This window comes from Sorex araneus, chromosome 4 (genome assembly GCF_027595985.1).
Source record: "Sorex araneus isolate mSorAra2 chromosome 4, mSorAra2.pri, whole genome shotgun sequence".
In the NCBI taxonomy this organism is placed as follows: domain Eukaryota; kingdom Metazoa; phylum Chordata; class Mammalia; order Eulipotyphla; family Soricidae; genus Sorex; species Sorex araneus.
In genome coordinates, this window is record NC_073305.1 from 198849664 (window position 1) to 198870006 (window position 20343).

Genomic DNA, 20343 nt, shown 5'->3' on the forward strand with positions numbered 1-20343 from the left:
CGGGTGTGACCCAAAAAGAAAAAAAGAAAAAAACGGGAGTGTCTTGCGCTGCCGGACGCCCAGCAGAGGGAGTGACTTTGGGGGAAGGCCAGGCCAGGTCCTCACGGCGGCCGGGTGCTTCGTTTCCCCCCGCCCCAGCCCCGCGGGGGCTCCCCAAGGCCGCCCTCAGCGCCTTTGCCTTCAGCCCACAGTCAACATGGCCGCGGCTCCTTCCGCCGGGAGCGCGGGTCAAGGGTCGCGCAAGATGGCGGCGCCCAGGAGCCGCTGGGGCGTGCAGCGGGGCATGGCGCTGGCGGCGCTGGCGGCGCTGACGGCGGGCGCTCGGCTGGGCCGGCGGCGGCTGAGCGGGCCGGGCCGGGGGCGCCCCCGGAGCCGGCGGGAGGCGGCGGAGGCCGAGGCGGCCGCGCCCGTGGTGCAGTACGTGGGCGAGCGCGCCGCCCGCGTGGACCGCGTCTTCGTGTGGGGCTTCAGCTTCTCGGGGGCGCTGGGCGTGCCCAGCTTCGTGCTGCCCGGCGCGGGGCCCGCCGCCCGCCGCCCGCGCCCGCGCCGCCGCATCCAGCCCGTGCCCTACCGCCTGGAGCTGGAGCAGAAGGTGCGCCGGGCAGGGGGCGCGGCGGGAGGGGAGGGGAGGGGAGGGAGGAGCGGAGGCTGCGGGGGGCGCGGCGGGGCGCGGCGGGCCAGGGGGGCGGCGGCTGCGCATTCGCCCCCGGACTCCGGCCACGCGGGACCCTAAACGGAGGCGGGGGGGTAGGGGGAGCAGAGATTTGGACTGGTGGGGTTGGGGGCCACGCCCAGCTGCGCGCAGAGCTTTTTCCCGACTCTGCACCCAGGGCTGGCGGGGGATGGGTGGGGGTGGGTGTTGGGGGCCCCTATGGGATGCTGGAGATTGAATGCGGGTCCGCTGCCTGCAAGGCAAGCTCCTTCTTGGCTGTACATACAATCCCTGTACTGAAGAGAGTCACCCACCGGCACAGGGGTAATAATCCAAAGTCCCTTAGGAAACTTCGAGTCAGCGCTCCAACTATTGAACCTGGGTTCAATTCCTGACATCAAGAAAAATAAGAGAGCGAGAAAGGAATGGGGGGGGGGGGGCGGAACTTGATTCTCCTTGAGGGTTCAGACCTGCCTGGGTTGATTGAGAACTCTCTGCCACTATATTTTAGTTCACACCTGGGGGCGTTCAGGGCTTTCTCCTGGCTCTGCACCCCGAGATCACACCTGGGGGGGCTCGAGGGGACCATATGGGGTGCTAGGGACCCAACCAGAGTCGGCAGCATTCGAGGTTGGGTCTTTTCCCTCTGCACGATCCCTCCAACCCCTGTGCCTGTTACCTAGGACAGATTTGACTCTCTGTCAGTGACAGTCAGAATAATGACATAACAAAAAGCCACAGGCATCAGGTTCTGGTCACTGTAAGGGTGGGAGCTATGTTAGCTACAGGGACTCATTTAGTTCCTGCAGCAACTCAATGAGTATTATTATTATTATTATTATTATTATTTCTCTTTGGGTCACACCTAGTGATGCACAGGGGTTACTCCTGGCTTTACACTCAGGAATTACCCCTGGCCGTGCTCAGGGGACCATATGGGATGCTGGGAATCAAACCCGGATCGGCCGTGTGCAAGGCAAACGCCCTACCCGCTGTGCTATTGCTCCAGCCCCCAACATTGAGTATTATTTAAAAATTAAAAAAAAAATTGGGGCTAGAGAGATAGTTAAGTGGGTAAAGCACTTTGCCTTGCATGCACTTTACTGGGATTTGATCCCTGGCGTCTCGAATGGTCAAGAATTCCTGAGTGCAGGGCCAGGAGGAACCTGAGCATCACTGGGGGAGCTGAAATGACGTACAGTTGAAATGACACGGAGGGCAGACTGTGACGTGTGTCAGCGTCCCCTCTGTCCTCGTCCGGGGTGTCCTTGGGTCGGGTGAGCAACCTGCCTTGATTCCTGGGGCGGCCAGAGGGAGAGTTCAGTGGGGAAGGCGCCTGCCTTGGGTGGGGCCAACCTGGGTTCCATCCCTCCCCGAGCACTGGCATGAGTGATCCCTGAGCACCACCAGGTATGGCCCTGACACCCCCAACAGAACAAACGTTCCTGGTGATACGGAGCTCACACGTGGCTGACCGTTTGCTGAAAACTCTCCCCTGCAGATTTCCTCTGCGGCTTGTGGCTATGGATTCACGCTGCTCTCCTCGAAAACCAAGGATGTGACGAAAGTCTGGGGCATGGGCCTCAACAAAGACTCCCAGCTCGGGTTCCAGAGAAGCCGGAAGGATAAAGGTGAGGCTTTGCCCGGCCACACGCCCCCAGCCTTGGCTGGGGAAATGCCCTTTGGTTGACAAGAATAAGATCACGTCGGGAAACCTCATACTGGTTTATTTATACTGGACTGGAGCACAGCGGGTAGGGCGTTTGCCTTGCACGTGGCCGACCCGGGTTCGATTCCTCCATCCCTCTTGGAGAGCCAGCAAGCTACCGAGAGTATCCCGCCCGCACGGCAGAGCCTGGCAAGCTCCTCATGGCATATTCAATATGCCAAAAACAGTAACAACAAGTCTCACAATAGAGACGTTCCTGGTGCCCGCTTGAGCAAATCGATGAACAACGAGACTACAGTGCTACACTAGTCTGTGGGGTGCCTCTTGAAAGCCCATGCTCGGTTTCTGGACGACACATTGGCCAAGTCTGTCCACACAGACTGCAGAGCAAGGAGCCAGGGACTGACACCCTGGTTAGGGTCAGGTTCATCCCACGTCTCTGGGGCACGGGCGGGGCTCAGTCAGTTTCATGCGGGTGAATTGGAAGCCCCCGTGGAAAGTGACTTGCCCCAGATGACTGGGGGGCCAAACACAGCCCTCACGCCTCCAGGAACAGTGCAGAGGCTCCGAGCCTGCCTGGCAAGTGTCTGGTCACAAGTTCGGATCCCTGACATCCCACATGCAGCTGCGCAGGAGCCTGGCCGCTCTGCCATCTGCACTCCAGCCCTTTCTTCTGGGACTTTAGTCTGCGGTGCTCAGGGGACCTTCCGTAGTGCTGGGGTTCAGAACCAGGGTCAGCTACGTGCAAAAGACGCATCTGAATCCCGGCCAGAGGAACCGTACAGTCCACAATGTGAACATCCCGGAGAGGCCGGAGCCGAGCCGGAGTGAGCTGTAGTACCGTGGGTTGGGCGTTGGCCTCGCCGACCCAGGTTCGATCCCCAGTCTCCCCTATGGTTCCGGAACATGCCAGGGGTCAGCCCTGAGCATCGCTGGCCGTGCCCTCCCCCATAAACAGAACCCCAGCTCTGGCTGGTCAAGCCTCAAGGATGCTCCCTCTCTAGACGCTTCCGGTCTCTTCCGCAGGGTTAGTGGAAACAATCGTGTCCTTTTTGCCGTGGGGCCAGGGGTCAAACCTGGGTCACATGCTAGCAGGGCTCGTGCCACACCCGGCCCGGAACAACGAGGCTCTTCAGCGCCAGTTTGGAAACGCTTCACCCGCTGACTTCTTGCAGTCTGACGCTTTCTGGGTTGAATGGACGGTCTGTTTGCTCCATCCAGAGACTGAAGCGAGCGGAGGGGCCGAGGGTGCGAGTCTCCCCCCACCTCTGCAGTCCAAGCCGCCTCTAGACTTTTTTTTGGTTTTCAGTGCTCAGGCCTTAGTCCTGAGTGCGCTCAGGGGTCACTCCTGGCAGGGCTCAGAGGACCCTGTGTGACGCCAGGGATTGAACCCAGGTCAGAGGTCAGATTGTGGTGTCCATTTGTATTTGCTTGCCCTGCACACGGCTGACCAGGGTTCGATCCATGGCATTCCTTGTGCTCCCCCAAGCCCCGCCAAGTAGTGATCCCTGAGTGCTGAGATAAGCCCCGAGTCCTGCTGGGTGTGGAAAAACAAAACAAAACAACAAAACCAATTTTTTTGGGGGCGGGGACTGGATCGATAGCACAGTGGGTAGGGTGTTTGTCTTGCACGTGGCTGACCTGGGTTCGATTCCTCCGTCCCTCTCGGAGAGCCCGACAAGCTACCGAGAGTATCCTGCCCGCACGGCAGAGCCTGGCAAGCTCCCCGTGGTGTATTTGATATGCCAAAAAAACCCACAAAACCCAGTTAACAACAAGGCTCACAATGGAGATGTTACTGGTGCCCGCTCGAGCAAATAGATGAACAAAGGGTGGGGGGGTGCGTGGGGAGACAGCTCAGGGGCTGGAGTGTGTGCCTGGCTGTGGAGTTTCACCCCAGCATTGCAGGGCTCCCCGAGCACCTGGTGAACCCACCTGGCCCCCAGCGTGGGACGGAAGGTGCCAGGATGGTCCCGAGCACTGCTGGGTGGCCACACCCCCCTCCTCCCAGTCACAGGACTGTGGCTCAGTGATCGTCAGGTGCTTCGCATGTATGATGCCGTGTGTCAGCACCCCCACACCGCACTGTGACACGTGTCGTGGTCGGAGGTGACGCAGGACCGAGTGCTCTGGCCAGACCTGTGTGCCTCTCGGGGCAGCGGGCAGTGGGCGGGAGAGGGTCCCCCAGCGTGTGCCTGCCGTGAGGAAGACGACGTCCGGCCGCCCGGCCTGGCAGGTGGGCTTCCGCCGAGGAGCTGGCCGTGTCCCTGTCTGCTTCCTTTCAGCGCGGGGCTACGAGTACGTGCTGGAGCCGTCGCCCGTGCCGCTGCCGCTGGACCGGCCGCAGGAGACGCGCGTGCTGCAGGTGGCCTGCGGCCGGGCCCACTCCCTGGTGCTGACTGACCACGAAGGAGGTGAGTGGCCCCGCGGGGGCCGGCAGAGGTGTGGCCGGGGCCCCGCTGACTGTGAGGCTGGGCCTTTTCCTGGGAACGGCCCGGGACGGCCCCGGAGAGCTGCGCTGGGTTCCTGTGTGGCTGCGTACTCGGCCTCTTGCCCAGTGCTGCCCCATCCCCCATCACGTCCCCGTCACAGCGCGGGCTGTGTACAGAGGCCTGCCGTCCCTGCTCCCAAAAGGCTGGGTGGGACACTGGTGGGAGAGAGAGAACACGGTGTGGGGGGGCCGGGACTGGCTGCTCCCAACACCCCGCCCCGTCGGGCCACCGACTCGGGTCGCTTCTCAGTCCTCAGCATGGGAAACAATTCCTACGGGCAGTGTGGACGGAAGGTCGTGGAGGGCGAAGTGTACAGGTGAGTCCCTGGGGCCCGTCGCAGGAGACCCCGCCAGTGGGGGCCAGGGTCCCCGCCTGTTCTCTTTCCTGTGTCCTGGTGCTCCGGGGTCACACGGAGCAGGAGCTACTTCTGGCTCTGTGCTCTGGGGTCACACGGAGCAGGAGCTACTCCTGGCTCTGTGCTCAGGGGTCACACGGAGCAGGAGCTACTCCCGGCTCTGTGCTCAGGGGTGATTCCCAGTGGGTGCTGGCGTCGACCCCAGGCCTCCCGCGCACACAGCCCGCTGAGCGCTGCGCCGACTGTCCCACCCTCTCTGCGCCCCCGCTTGAGGGGAGCTGCGGGTGTCAGCAGATTGTTCTCCTGCAGGGTAAGCTCCGCACCCACCGAAGCTCAGTGAGGCACGGCTGAGTGTGGCTCCCACAGCCATCTGGAAAATCCCTGGGGTCTCTCACGATGTTGGTGCCTAGTCTCAGCTGCCCAGGGGCTCCATCCCGGACACCCACATGGCCCCCCAAGCCCGCTAAGAGGGATCTTTGGGCGCAGAGCCAGGGATGAGCCCCGAGCATGCCGGGTGTGGCCCCAAGCCCAAAAATAAATGAATAAGTGAACAGCACCAGGTTCAGCACTTGTCTGCATTAAGGCCCCCCATGGGGCCTCTCTCTGCCTGCTGTCTGGGCTGAGACCCCCCAACCTGCAGTGTGTGTGTGTGGGCGCCCATTAGGGGGTGTTCGCAGGGTGCTAACCTGCCCCCCTCTATGCTCTCCCCCATTGTGTCTGCCCGTAGCGAAAGTCACAAAGTGCATCGGATGCAGGACTTCGATGGCCGCGTGGTGCAGGTGGGCAGGGGGGCGCCGTGGGGGCGGGGCCGAGCCAGGTGGGCTGGGCAGTGTCAGGTGGGCGGGGCTAAGGGTAGGGGCGGTGACAGGTGGGCGGGCCAGATGGGCGGGGCTAGAGGTGGGTGGGGCGGGGCCAGAGGGGTGGGGCGGGGCCATGTCCAGATGGGTGGGGCGAAGAGGCGGGGTGGGGCCAGGTGGGCGGGGCGGTTGCCAGCTGGATGGTTCGATCCTGGCTGGCAGGTTAGTCTAGGATGGACAGGAGTTGGCGCCAGGCCGGCGGCCAGCAGGGCGTCTTCTCATCCCCAGGTGGCCTGTGGTCAGGACCACAGCCTGTTCCTGACCGACAGAGGGGAGGTCTACTCCTGCGGCTGGGGCGCCGATGGCCAGACAGGTGAGTGTGTCCCCCCGGGACAGGGCCTGGGGCTCTTGTGGGGCCCGGGCCCTGCATGCTTCCCTCCCGCGTCCTCTGGGCCCCCTGGCCATGGACCAGACTCTGCGGGCAGCTTTGGTCACTACCCAGCAAAAGGGTCTATGCCCCCCCGCCCCAGAGAGACCAGAAACGTTGATCCCCTCAGAGGGGCTGAGCGGGGGACCGATTCCGGAAGGCAGTCAGGGGGCTGGAGCCAGATCACAGCGGGGAGAGGGCGTTTGCCGTCACTGGCAGACCCGGGTCCGATCCCTGGCATCCTGTATGGGCCCCTGAGCAGAAACAGACACACCAAAACATCCAGAACGGAAGGAGTGCAGGAGTGCGGGGTTCAGCAGTCATCCGTGTTTTATTTTATTTTATTTTTTTTATGTTTTTTGGGTCACACCTGACGGTGCACAGGGGTTACTCCTGGCTCATGTACTCAGGAATCACTCCTGGTGGTGCTCAGGGATGGGATGCTGGGAATCAAACCCGGGTCTGCCGTGTGCAATACCGGCTGTGCTGTCGCTCCAGCCCCTAAAAATTACTGTTATTTTTTTTTCTGCTGTTGTTCCCATGATCCTTGCGTGCCCTCGCGTGCCGCCGTCCGCAGTGTGCACCAGCCAAGCATCCGAGCTCGTATAAAAGCGCTTTGCCGGGAGCCGCTGACAGACTCCAGGTTTCACCGCTGGACACGGTGTCAACACTGACGCTGGCGTCATACGGTCTCTGGGACCGTCTGCCCCGCGCTCGCCAGGAGGCGGAGTGTTTGTGTTTGTTTTGGGACTACACCCTTGGTGCTTGCTCAGGGGCTATTCCTGGCTCTGTGCTCACGGAATGACCCCCTCGTGGTGCTGGACATGGAACCGGGGTCAGGCAAGGCAAGTGCCTTCCCGCCTGAGCTATCTCGGTGCCCCCAAGGTGGACTATTCTGGGGGCCTGGGGGAGGGGCGTCCCTCAGACACATTGTATCACCCTGCTTGCCTGCTGGGAGCTTTTCCTTTGTTTCCCTTGCTCCCAGGAGGGGTGGGCCCAGGAGGGGTGGGCCGGGCCAAGGAATCTTTTATTGTTCTGGGGGCTGGAGCTGTAGCACAGTGGGGAGGGCGCTTGCCTTGCACACAGTCCACCCGGGTTGGATCCCACACCCCCCATGGCCGCCCCCCCCCCAGCACGGCCAGGAGTGATCCCTGAGCACTGCGGGTGCGGCCCACAAACAGACAAAAAGCCAAGACTCTACAGTAGTTCTCGGATTGTTAAATTGCTTCCCAAAAGCTTTTATCAGTTTACAGTGCCATCAACCGTGTAGAGCACTCATTTGGGTGGTGTTTCGGTGGGGGTTGTGTTTGGGCCACATGTGGTGGTCCTCAGAGCTCTGTGCTCCCGCTCTGAGCTCCAGGAACACTCCTGGCAGTGCTCAAGGGACTGTCTACACCCGGCACTGGAGACCAAATCGGGGACGGCAGCGTGCAAGGCAAGTGACTCATGCCTAGTGCTCTCTGGCCCGGCAGGACGCCTCTGCAGTGGGCAGTGTTAGGGATCAAACGATGAAATGCTCGTTCCAGCTGCCGGTGCCGGTATTTTTTAAGTGCTTTTCTTTTTCTATTTTTTTTTTCTTTTTGGGTCACACCCAGTGATGTTCAGGGGTCACTCCTGGCTCTGCACTCAGGAATCACTCCTGGCGGTGCTTGGGGGACCATATGGGATGCCGGGAATCGAACCCAGGTCGGGTACATGCAAGGCAAATGCCCTACCTGCTGTGCTATCATTCCAGCCCCAAAAGTGCTTTTCTTTTTTTGGGTCACGCCCAGTGATGCTCAGGGGTCATTCCTGGCTTTGCACTCAGGAATCACTCCTGGCGGTGCTTGGGGGACCATATGGGATGCCAGGAATCCAACCCGGGTCGGGTACATGCAAGGCAAACACCCTACCTGCTGTGCTATCGCTCCAGCCCCAAAAGTGCTTTTCTTGAGGCTGTGGTGATAGTACAGGGGTTAAGGCGCTTGCCTTACAAGCACTGACACCCCTCTCCTTCCCCTCCCCCTTCCCCCTCTTCTCCCCTTCCCTCCCCTCCACTCCCTCTTTCCTCCTCTCCCCTCTCCGCCTTGCTCCCCTCTCTCCTTCTCCTCCCCTATCCTCCCCTGCTCTCCTCCTCCCCTCCACATCCCTTCCCCTTCCTCCTCTCCCCTTCCCTCCCCCATCTCCCCTTCCCCTGCCTCCTATCCCTTCCTTCTCTGTCCTCGCCTCCCTCCTCCCTTCTCTTTTCCATCCCTCCTCCCCTCCCCCTTCTTCACACTCCCCTCCCCTCCCGTGCTGGAGACTGAACCCAGGTCTGCTGTGTGCAGGGCCAGTGCCCCCCTGCCCCCCCTCCCCCCCTTGCCGTCCTATTGCTTCGGCCCCTGAGATGCTCTTTGTAAAGTGCTTGGATCTGGGCGTGGTGCCTGGCTGAACTCAGACGCGTTTGCTCCGAGAGCGCGTCGCTCACCGAGTCCGTCCCTCCTGCCGCGCCAGGTCTGGGCCACTACAACATCACCAGCACCCCCACCAAGCTGGCCGGGGACCTCGCCGGAGTCCGTGTCGTCCAGGTCGCCACCTACGGGGACTGCTGCCTGGCCGTGTCCGCCGACGGCGGCCTGTTCGGCTGGGGCAACTCCGAGTACCTGCAGCTGGCCTCCGTCACCGACTCCACGCAGGTAGCGGGCCAGGGCGGACGCGCGGGTCTCTCCCGGGCCCATGCGGGAGGTGGGGTTCAGGCCTGGCCGCCGGGGGCTGAGCTCAGGGCTGACTCCTGGCTCGGTGCTCAGGGGACCCTGTGGAGTGCCAGGGGTCGCATTTGCGTGGTCAAAGCAAGTGCCTTGACCTCCTTGGGGTCCCTCTGGCCTCACGACCAAGTTCTTGAGGTTTGGGCCAGACCCAGCTGTGCTCAGGGATCACTTCCAGCAGGACTCGGGACCGTATGTGGGGCCAGGGATTGAATTTGGGCTAACTGCATGCGAGGCCGGCACTGGACCTGCTGTACTGTCTCTGGCCCCGAGGGACCAAGCTCTTGGCTCAGGGATGCCGAGAAGGAAGCAGGGGTGGGGGTGGGTCGTGCTCTGTGCTTGGGTGCGCTGTGCCTGGCTCCTCCAGCCGTGAGGCCCTGTTACAGGAGACTGTGGGGCTGCATCGGGGGCCGAGCCCTGGGTAGCCGCCCCCCGCCTTGGCCCAGCACAGAAGCCCCTCTGGGCGACCCCACTGGCTCTGGTGTCTGTGGGTTGCACAGGGCGGGTCGCTCTCCCTGCAGGGGGCACTCAGCAGGTGGCAGGGTTCAAACTTGTGGCCTGGGGGGCTGGAGTGATAGCACAGCGGGTAGGGCGTTTGCCTTGCACGTGGCCGACCTGGGTTCGATTCCCAGCATCCCATATGGTCCCCTGAGCACCACCGGGAGTCTTAATTCCTGAGTGGAGAGCCTGGGGTAACCCCTGTGCATCAACGGGTGTGACCCAAAAAGGAAAAAAAAATACAAAAAATGAATTTGTGGCCTCACCCTTGCAGGGCAGGTGCTTTTGCCTCGTTTCCGGCGTGCCTGGCCCCGGGGCCCCTGAGGCAGGTCCCAGACATGGCGAGTCCCCTTCGCCGGTTCAGGGCGCACCTGCAGAAGGCTGGGGCTATTTTAAGTCAGCTCCCGAGGGTGGGGGGCAGGGGGCAGGCACGGGGCGGGGTCACTGGCCCGCTGCCCGCCCCGGCTCTGTGCCTAGTGGCGGCGTGTCTGGCTCTGGGCGCCTCGTGCCCCGGTGAGGCTCCGTGCGGCTCCCTGTGAGCCGACGCCTCAGCGAGGGCTGCCCGCCCCGGTGCCCGCTCGGGGGCCCGCCCCTTGCAGGTCACCTCCCCCGCCCTCTGCCCGCACGAGGCTGGGCCTGGCCCGCTGGTCTGCCGACCGCTGGCCGCACTGTCACCGCGCCCGGGGGCCAGCTGGGCTGGGCTGGGCTGGGCTGGGCTGGGCTGGGCTGGGCCCCGGCCAGGGAGGCCTCCAGCTGGCCGCCCCCACACTGGTGCCATCTAACCCAGGCAGTGACCACCGCCATGGACACTCTCCTGCCCCTCGGAGGCAAGTCCTGGGGCCCCCAAGCTCATCCTGCCACTGAGCACTGGGGGTCTTTCCAGGGGTCCCGGGGAGTCTTTGCTGGTGCAGGGCGCGGCCAGAACACGCACGCCTGACCCGCTCGACACAGCGCCTGCCCCCCTGCCCCCCCCAGCTCCCCTCCAACGCCCCTGGGCCGCCCCTCGGCCTCTGACCAGCCTTTGCCCTTGGCCACCTGTCCCTCCCGTTGTTCACTGCGGCTGTATCTGGGCCCCCCCTCCCCCCGTGCTCGGGAAAGGCTGCGTCCTCACGTGGCAGCATCTGTGACTCCTGCTCTCAGCCGCAGCCTCGGCTCGGGCCTCCCCTCTCCCCTCTTCCCTCCACGGGCCGAAGGACAAAGGCCCTGCTGCCGTGCGGCTGCCCCCAAACCAGACCCAGCTCTTGAACCCCTCAGTGTCCCTGACCCCCCTCAGCGTCCCTGACCCCCCCGTCAGCATCCCTGAGACCCCCGTCAGAGCCCCTGACCCCCCTCAGTGCCCCTGACCCCCTGTCAGCATCCCTGAGACCCCCGTCAGAGCCCCTGACCCCCCTCAGTGCCCCTGACTCCCCTCAGCACCTCTGACACCCCTCAGCATCCCTGAGACCCCCGTCAGAGCCCCTGACCCCCCTCAGTGCCCCTGATTCCCCTCAGCGTCCCTGACCCCCTGAGACCCGCATTAGAGCCCCTGACCCCCCTTAGCATCCCTGAGACCCCCGTCAGAGCCCCTGACCCGCCCTCAGCGTCCCTGCCCCGTCCCCCCTGAACCTGAGTCCCCATGATGGGTGGGGCAGCTGCCCTGCTCCTCTCATCCCCCCGGCCTCGGGGGCTGAGCCGGGGCAGCTGGGCCCCTCAGCTGAGCGCCCCCTCTCTCTGCCCAGGTGAACACAGCCCGGACCCTGCCCTTCTCGGCCGTGGGCCAGGTGAAGCAGGCGGCGTGTGGCGGCACGGGCTGTGCGCTGCTCAATGGTGAGGTCTGGGGCGGGCGGGGGGACGCCCCACTCTGTCCCCACACGGGCTGGCGGCTGAGGCCGACCCCTCGGGCTGCCCTGAGTGGGGGGGGCAGCGGGGTCTCCTCGTGGGGCCGAGGGAAGAGGAAGCCACGTCCCCGAGTCTCCGCAGCAACTGTTGTCTGTCCTGGTGGGACAGGCTGGTCCCCCCCGGCCTTGCCGTCCCCCCCGGCAGCCTGGCCGTCGCGCCTCCCTCACGCCCGGGCACAGTGCTCAGAGAGAGACGGGCTCTTTGTGCCGCCGCCCCGCCCGCGTGTGCTGGCCAGCCCCGGGGACGGCCCTGGCTGGGCGGGGGGGGGGGGGTGACTCCTTGAGGGGCTGCGCCTGGCCGGGCCCCCGACAGCCGCTCTCCCTGTGGTGCAGGTGACGGCCAGGTGTTCGTCTGGGGCTACGGGATCCTTGGCAAGGGGCCCCGGCTGGTGGAACGCGCCGTCCCCGAGATGATCCCGCCCAGCCTCTTCGGCCTGACGGAGTTCTGCCCCGACGTGCAGGTCACCCGCATCCGCTGCGGCCTCAGCCACTTCGCCGCCATCACCAGTGAGTGCCAGGCCACCCCGGGGACTCGGGGCTTTGCCAGTGTGCGAAGGGGCTCCTGGTCAACTCCTCCCGGCAGACACGGGGTGGGGCGAGGGGGCGAGGGGGACCCCCCCAGGCGTGAGCAGTGCCCGGGCGCCACCCAGGGGGTCACTGGGAAATGGGTATGTGGGGCTTAACCCGGGCACCTGGTCAGCTGGCAGAGGCTCCACCAGGGCCCCTGCCCCTGGACAGCACAGCTGGGGTCCCTCAGCTCCTGTGCTCCCGAAAGGCCGTTCGCTGTCTGGTGGCCTGGGGAGTAATTTGGCACTAAATTAACTTCATTGTGTGATTCCTGAGAAAATTCCCTGTTTTCTCGCAGCTCAAAGATCTTGTCTGGGGGCTGGAGCAATAGCACAGCGGGGAGGGCACTTGTTTGCCTTGCACGCGGCTGACCCGGGTTTGATTCCCAGCATCCCATATGGTCCCCTGAGAGCACCGCCAGGGGTAATTCCTGAGTGCAGAACCAGGAGTAACCCCTGAGCATCGCCGGGTGTGACCCAAAAAGAAAAAAAAAAAGATCTTGTCTGGCCAGGATTGGTTGAGCCTCAGGGCGAGTGGCTGGTGGGCCCGTCCCCCTCTGCCGACCATCTGGACTCTGGTCTCAGGCCCCTCCATGGCAGTCCTGCAGCCGAGCCGCATTCTCACCCCCCGGGGAGTAACGCACGTTCCCAGAGCGGCCCATGCCAGGCAGAGTGTCAGTCGATCTGGTTTTTTTTTTTTTTTCTTTTTGGGTCACACCCGGCGATGCACAGGGGTTACTCCTGGCTCTTCACTCAGGAATTACCCCTGGTGGTGCTCAGGGGACCATATGGGATGCTGGGATTAGAACCCGGGTCGGCCGTGTGCAAGGCAAACGCCCTACCCGCTGTGCTATCGCTCCAGCCCCTTCAGTCGATCTGGACTCAGGTCTCCGGGAGGTGGGGAGCCGAGTCGGGACAGGCTGGGCCCAGCCGGTCTCTCCCCACTGCTGTCTGGGGGCCAGTCGAGGTGCCGGGAAGGGGACTGGGGCGATATTACAGCAGGGAGGGCGCTTGCCTTGCACGCGCCGACCCGGGTCTGATCTCCAGCATCCCGCAGGGTCCCCCAGGCACGGCCGAGAGTGGTTCCCGAGTGCAGAGCCAGGAGTGACCCCTGACCCCCGCCGGCTGTGGTCCCCAGAGAGACAAACAAAAAGATGCGGTGAATTGGGCCGGCCCAGGCTTGATCCCCAGCACCCCGAATGGTCTCCCGAGCCCCACCAGGAGTGACCCTCACGGGGAGGGCCAGGAGCGAGACATGGACACAGCAGGGTGGCCCCCACGCAAACCCGACCAAAGAGGGCTGTGACTTGTGGGAACTGGGGACTGATGTCAGGGGCTGTCCTCGAGGGGCACAGGTCACTTCTGTGGTCAGGAGCGGGGTCTGCGTCCAGCCTCTCCTGTGGCCAGGGGTGCATCTGTCTGTGACTTTGTGCCCCCCACTCCCCCACAGACAAAGGCGAACTCTTCGTGTGGGGCAAGAACATCCGAGGGTGCCTGGGCATCGGCCGCCTGGAGGACCAGTACTTCCCGTGGAGGGTAAGGCCAGGCCGGGGGGCTGGGGGGGGGCCCCAAGGTGGCAGCATCACCAGACCTGCGGGCTCTTTCCCTGGGGGTCCCCGCAAGACCCCCAGGTGAGGGGATGGTGAGGCAGGCCCGGACCGCAGTGCTCCCGGTGCCGTGGGGAGCCAGGGCCAGGGTGAACCCCCGGGAACTGCATGGGGTCGCTGCAGGTCGGTCAGCCTTGTCGCGGGTCAGCCAGGGAGAGGGAGGGCTCAGGACACCTGGCCTGACCTGACGGGGGCTTTTCTAGCTAGGAAGGGAGGGCAGGGCAGAGGAGAGAAGGGGAGGGCAGGGCAGAGGAGAGAAGGGGAGGGCAGGGGAGAAGAGGGGCAGGACGGGGAGAAAAGGGTAGGGCAGAGGAAAGGGCGTCAGGGGAGAGGAGAGCAGGTCACGGGAGAGGAGGGCAGGGCAGGGGAGAGGAGAGGAGGGGGCAGGGGAGAGGAGGGCAGGGCAGGGGAGAGGAGAGGAGGGGGCAGGGGAGAGGGGGATAGGAGAGAGGAGGGCAGGGAAGGACAGGGCAAAGGAAGGCAGGGCAGGGGAGGGTAGGGGAGGCAGCACAGGAGACGGGGTGCGGGCAGGGGAAAGGCATGCCCCTCCTTGCCCCCCAGCTCTGAAGCCCAGCAAGCCTTGCGTGGGGGTGTGCGGGTGTGTGTGTGTGGGTGTGCGTGGGTGTGCGGGGTGTGCGGGGTGTGCGGGGTGTGCGGGGGTGTGTGCGGGGGTGTGTGTGTGGGGTGTGTGGGGGTGTGTGTGTGGGTGTGCGTGGGTGTGCGGGGTGTTCGGGGGTGTGTGTGTGAGGTGTGTGGGGGTGTGTGTGTGGGGTGTGTGGGGGTGTGTGTGGGGGTGTGTGTGTGGGGTGTGTGGGGGTGTGTGTGGGGGTGTGCGTGGGTGTGGGTGTGTGTGTGTGGGTGTGTGTGGGGTGTGCGTGGGGGTGTGCGTGTGTGTGGGTGTGTGGGGTGTGTGTGTGGGGTGTGCGGGGGTGTGTGTGTGTGGGGTGTGCGTGGGGGTGTGCGTGTGTGTGGGTGTGTGGGGTGTGTGTGGGGGTGTGCGGGGGTGTGTGCAGGGGTGTGTGTGTGGGGTGTGTGGGGGTGTGTGTGGGGGTGTGTGTGGGGGTGTGCGTGGGTGTGTGGGGGTGTGTGGGTGTGTGTGGGTGTGTGTGTGGGTGTGTGTGTGTGTGGGTGTGTGGGGTGTGCGTGGGGGTGTGCGTGTGTGTGGGTGTGTGGGGTGTGTGTGTGGGGTGTGCGGGGGTGTGTGTGTGTGTGGGGTGTGCGTGGGGGTGTGCGTGTGTGTGGGTGTGTGGGGTGTGCGTGGGGGTGTGCGTGTGTGTGGGTGTGTGGGGTATGTGTGTGGGGTGTGCGGGGGTGTGTGTGTGTGTGGGGTGTGCGTGGGGGTGTGCGTGTGTGTGGGTGTGTGGGGTGTGTGTGTGGGGTGTGCGGGGGTGTGTGTGTGTGTGGGGTGCGTGGGTGTGTGGGTGTGCGTGGGTGTGTGTGGGTGTGTGTGGGGGTGTGCGTGTGGGTGTGTGTGGGTGTGTGGGTGTGTGGGGGGGTGTGTGTGGGGGTGTGCGTGGGGTGCGTGTGGGGGTGTGCGTGGGTGTGTGTGGGTGTGTGTGCGGGTGTGTGGGGGTGTGCGGGGGTGTGTGCGGGGGTGTGTGTGGTGTGCGTGTGGGTGTGTGTGGGTGTGCGTGTGGGTGTGCATGTGGGTGTGCGTGGGGTGCGTGTGGGTGTGCGTGTGGGTGTGTGTGGGGGTGTGGGGGTGTGTGTGGGCACAGCGGGACAGAAGGTGCCTTTGGAGACGGGCGGGCGCAGAGTGACTTCTTGACTGCAGTTGGTCTCAGTGCTGTTTGCCAGGTCACTGCCGTAGATTCTTCTCTATCCGTCCCTTCTCGCACTTCTGGGTTTCATCTGGCCCATGGTTGGGGCGTAGGAGCATGGTCAGGGGCACCCACTGGGGCCAGGACCCCCCAGGTCGAGCGGTGTCCCAGCCTTTGAGCCGTCTTCTCTCTGGCCCAGGTTTTTGAAGTCTTGTAAGAAAAGACTTAGGGAGGGGCTGGAGCGAGAGCACAGTGGGTAGGGGGAGGGTGTTTGCCTTGCACGTGGCTGACCCGGGTTCGATTCCCAGCATCCCATATGGTCCCCTGAGCACCGCCAGGGGTAATCTGTGTGATCCATGTGCATCTTTTTTGTGACCCAAAAAAGCAAAAAAAAAAAAGGCTTAGGGAGCAGTAGGACAGCGAGGAGGGCACTGGCTCCACGCGGCTGCCCCGGGTTTAATTTCCGGCATCCAGTAGGGGCCTGTGAACCTTCCGGGAGTGATCCCTGAGCACAGAACCAGGAGTCAGCCCTGAGCACTGCCGGGTTGACCCAAAAACCAAAAAAAAAAAAAAAAAAGAGAAAAAAGAAAATTTTTTTTTTTAAACACAGCACGGGACTACCCTGAACACCGAGTCTGTGTGGCTGAGGCGGGGCCCGGAGCTGAGTCCCCCCACGCCCACAGAGGCCGCGCACGGCTGGGCTGTTCCTGCCTGAGAACTCGGGGATTCAGTCTTGAGACTCCCCTGGGCAAGGCCAAGTCCTGTGGGTGGGCGGCAGCTCGGGGGTGAGCTTGTGTGTGGGGGCTGGGCCCCACGTGGCTGTGCTCTGCCCGCAGGGAGCACTCCCAGGGGTGTGGGGGCCCGACCCTGGGTCGGCCGTGTGCAAGGCAGGTGCCCTCCTGCTGTACCGTCCCTCCGGCCCCCCAAAGCTTTGCCTGGTGTCGATCTCCAAGGCCAAGGAAGGGCCGTGAAGTGAATGTGACTGATGGCAGAAGGGGTCTTTCTGCTCAGACATCCCCGAGGGTGCACCCAGGTGTGGCCTGGACCCCCGCTCTGGAGCCCGCCCTGGAGGGCCCATGGAACTCAGTACATAATTAAACAAAAAACCCAGAGCAGGAGCCGGAGAGTGAGTGTAGGGTCACGGCCTGCAGCCGGCCCTGCTTTGATCCCCGCACCACACGGCCGGGCACGGAGCCCCGGGCCCAGGGCCTGGGCAGCACCACGCCCTCACCCTGGCGCGTCTGAGCGTCCCTCTCTGGGCCTTGCGGAAAGGAAGCCCGGGAGGAAGGTCTGGGGGGTGACGGGAGGAAGGTCTGGGGGGTGACGGCCGTTGAGGGGGGCGTGCCCCTGGCCCAGCACCTCCCGAGCCAGGAGAAGCCTAGGGGTGAGGCACTGCGGGTCACGGCCCTCACCCTGGACCCCTGCCGTCCTCTTCCTGCTCCCCGCTGCCCCCTAACCCTGTCCCTGTGTGCTCTGGTGCTTCCGAGGTAGGCTGGGCAGGAGCAGTTGTCTGGGAGGCGGGGGCTGTCGGGGGCCGTCCTCCCGGAGGCCAGCAGGCCTTCGTGGATACGTCCCCCACCTTACCCAAAGCACCCAGTGCTGGCGCTGCCTGGGTCTAGGCTCTCCACCCAGTGCTCAGCACCCCAGCTGCCACGCTGCCTGGCCGGTGTGGCCACTAAGGCAGGACGGTGGAACCTGAGGTGGACAGGTAGCCTCAGGGGTAGCGTCAGGGGACCTGGGCTGGTGAGGGGTATAGAGGCAGGCGGGGTAGCACACACTGAACCACACAAAGCACACATTTACACACAGAACACACATTCACACACACATCTGAAAACACATTGAACACACACTGAACACATTCACACACAGTGAGTGCACACACACTAAACACACAACACACTGAAAACAGCACACCAAACACACACATTCACACATACTGAACATACACATTCATCTGAACACACTTTCACACACACATTCACACTGAACACATTCACACACACTGAACACTCTAAACACACATTCACACACAGTGAACGTACACACGCTAAAAACACAACACACTGAACACACGTTCACACAGACATACAAAACACACACACACACACACACACGGGAAAGCTGATTGCGGGGCTCTCCCAGGCCGCCTTCTGCTGGAGTGACCGACCCGCAGAGACCAGGGGTGAGGGACAGCCATGTTAGCAGAGTGGCCCCTGGTGCGGGGTCACGCCCTGAGGGTGTCACTCGGCTCTGCGCCTGTCCCTTGGGGACCCAGAAGGGAGCTGAGTGAACAGCGAGTGCCGGGGTGGGGGCCGCCGGGGCAGCGAGCCCTTCCCAGGGGGTGAGGCCGGGAGGGGCAGTGTGGGAGTGCGGGGGGCCGCCCCCCTCGTGCCCCCTCGCACCCGTCACACCGCCTGCTGGCCCGACCTTCCAGGTGACGATGCCGGGGCAGCCTGTGGATGTGGCTTGTGGCGTGGACCACATGGTGACTCTGGCCAAGTCTTTCATCTGAGTTGGGCTCCGAACTGGACACCGGCCAGGAGCTGGCCCCCCAGACCTGTGCAGCCCCCCGCGGGAGGCCGTGACGTGGCGGGAAGCTGCAGGACCCTCAGGGCACCCCCCCGTGTCAGCCAAGTACAGGGCTTGGGGGAGCCCGCCACCCCAGCTTAACCAGGACCCCCAGTTTCACCCTGGGGTGGCCTTCGGCTGCCCACTGCAGCCCCCGCTCTCCCCTCCCTGGCTCGGAGCCCTCGCAGCAAGCGGCCGGGGGCCACGTTCCTGTGGGCTGAGGGCGCGGACGGGCCCGAACATCAGCCTCGGAGAAGGATCCAGAAACCGGGAAAAACAGTTGGGCTGGTAACAGGTCTTTGTCTTCACAAACATTTTTTTAATGTCTTTGCAATAAAGTCTATTTTCTGCCTGATGTTTTTCAGAACTGAAATCTTGAAACAGTTTCTTCCTTTTTAAACTTCATCCTTTAGAAATTAGATCTCAAGGCTCAAGAACAGGCTCGGAGGAAGGCTGAGAGGCGACTTGGGAAATGTTTTCTGAAGCTTCCAGCCCCACGGTCGAATCGGGAGGATGCGGGGAGGTTCAGGTTAACTGTCGGGGCAGGGAGTGAGCACAGCGGGGAGGGCGCTGGCCTGGCATGCGGCTGATCTGGGTTCAATCCCCGGCACCCCTCTTGGTCCCCTGAGCCCCCAGGAGTAGCCCTGGAGTGCAGAGCCAGGAGTGAGCCCTGAGCACTGCTGGGTGTGACCCAAAAGGATAGCTGGCGATCTCACTAGAGATGGGGAACCCTTCCGTGCCAGGCAGGTGCTGCCCGAGGGGCCCCCATGGCTGTGAGCAGGGGGAGGGCTGGAGGGACGCAGCAGGGGGCTTGCTGAGGACCGGCTCCCCTGGCTTGTTACAGGGCAGAGGACGCGGTGGCCTGAAACGGTGAATGTTCCCGAAGCAGCCGGGTTCGTCCCTCCCCAGGGTGCTCCTGTTCTCTCAATTCTGGTTCTGGTTTGGACCACACCTGCCAAGGCTCAGGGGTCCCCCCTGATGGGGCTGGGGGACTCGATGGGGCGCCAGGGACCGAGCCCAGATTTGGCACGTGCAAGGCGAGTGCCCTCCCCACTGGAAACACGCGTGGGAGCCGAGTGTCCGCCCTGTGCGTGCCCTGGCGGGCAGGGAATGGCAGCGCCCCGGCCTTGAGCGGTGATCCCGGCTCAGCGGCCAGCTGTGCCTGGGGGACCCCGTGGTGGCAGAATCCAAGAACCATCCCGGCCCAACCTGGCGGCCAGGCGCGTGCCCTAGCCCACGGCACCCTCGCCCCCGTCTTGAGCGCCCACCCTGCACGTGTCTCCAGTCCGAGGCGCTGCCCGCTGAGGGGTCCCGGCTGGTTCCCTCGTGCTCAGGGTGGGGGCAGGGAGTGTGCGCAGGGTGGCCGGGGCTTCCTGCTGGCCCAGCCCGGGGAGTGCATGGAAAACCACCCCCAGGGGGTCCTCAGCTCCTGAGACCTCCCGGCCCAACCAAGCCCAAAGCACCATCCGGCGCGCTGCACGGTAGGGGTGTCTAGAGGACAGGCCTCGGGGACAGTGTGAGGCAGGGCAGCTGCTCCGGGCCATCTGTCTGTCTGTCTGTCTGTCTGTCCGGTCCCCAGGGGCACCATGACATGACTTGGCCCCGTGAGCTGCAGACAGAGCCCAGAGCTGAGACGAGTCTGAGCGGAAGGAACTTGGTGTTTCACACTAGGGCTGGGGCAGAGCCGAGACACGGCCGCGAGCAGCGGGCACGTAGCCCACTTGGGCTCGACCTCCAGCACCTTGTAGGGTCCCCCACGCCCGCCGGGCGTGATCCCTGCGTGCAGAGCCGGGAGTCTGCCCTGAGCCCCGCTGGGTGTGGCCCCCAAACCCAAACAGGGCCTGGGTGGAGAGGGGGTGCCAACAGCCGTCAAGGGGGCTAGCTGGGGGCCAGTGGCGGGGCCCCCAGGCCTGCTGAGCACGTGTTGAGTTGGGAAAGGGCACTGGGAGATGCGTATAAATGAGGGAGGGAGGGAGGGGACCATAGGAAAAGGGCTCGAGGCCAAGCTCACAGCTTTTAGTTTTTTTTTTTTCTTTTTGGGTCACACCCAGCGATGCACAGGGGTTACTCCTGGCTCGGGTTGGCCGCGTGCAAGGCAAACGCCCTACCCACTGTGCTATCTCTCCAGCCCCTCACAGCAAGGCCGGAGCCTCCCCCCGCACCCACTATCCTGTGGCTCCGGCCCCACAGCTCATCTGTTGGATTTTCTTTCCGAATTACCCAGCGGTGCTGGTCAGGGCTTTACTCCTGGCCGGGTGTGGGACGTGGGGTGCCGCGAAATCGAACCCGGGTCTGCTGTGTGCCAGCACGTGCCCCACTGCTGTCGTCTCTCCCCTGCCCACCAGTCTG

The 20343-nt window shown here is 63.9% G+C and overlaps 1 protein-coding gene across 1 annotated transcript; it reads left to right on the plus strand.

The window, feature by feature from the left end:
* Positions 1–283: 283 nt before the first annotated feature.
* Positions 284–18373, plus strand: RCC1L (RCC1 like). Its single transcript, XM_055134724.1, has 11 exons — positions 284–592; positions 2154–2283; positions 4607–4735; positions 5063–5129; positions 5896–5947; positions 6254–6338; positions 8865–9046; positions 11332–11419; positions 11824–11997; positions 13507–13592; positions 17861–18373. The coding sequence occupies exons 1-11, from the start codon at positions 284–286 to the stop codon at positions 17936–17938; spliced, it is 1380 nt and encodes a 459-aa protein (XP_054990699.1). The 3' UTR covers positions 17939–18373.
* Positions 18374–20343: the final 1970 nt, after the last annotated feature.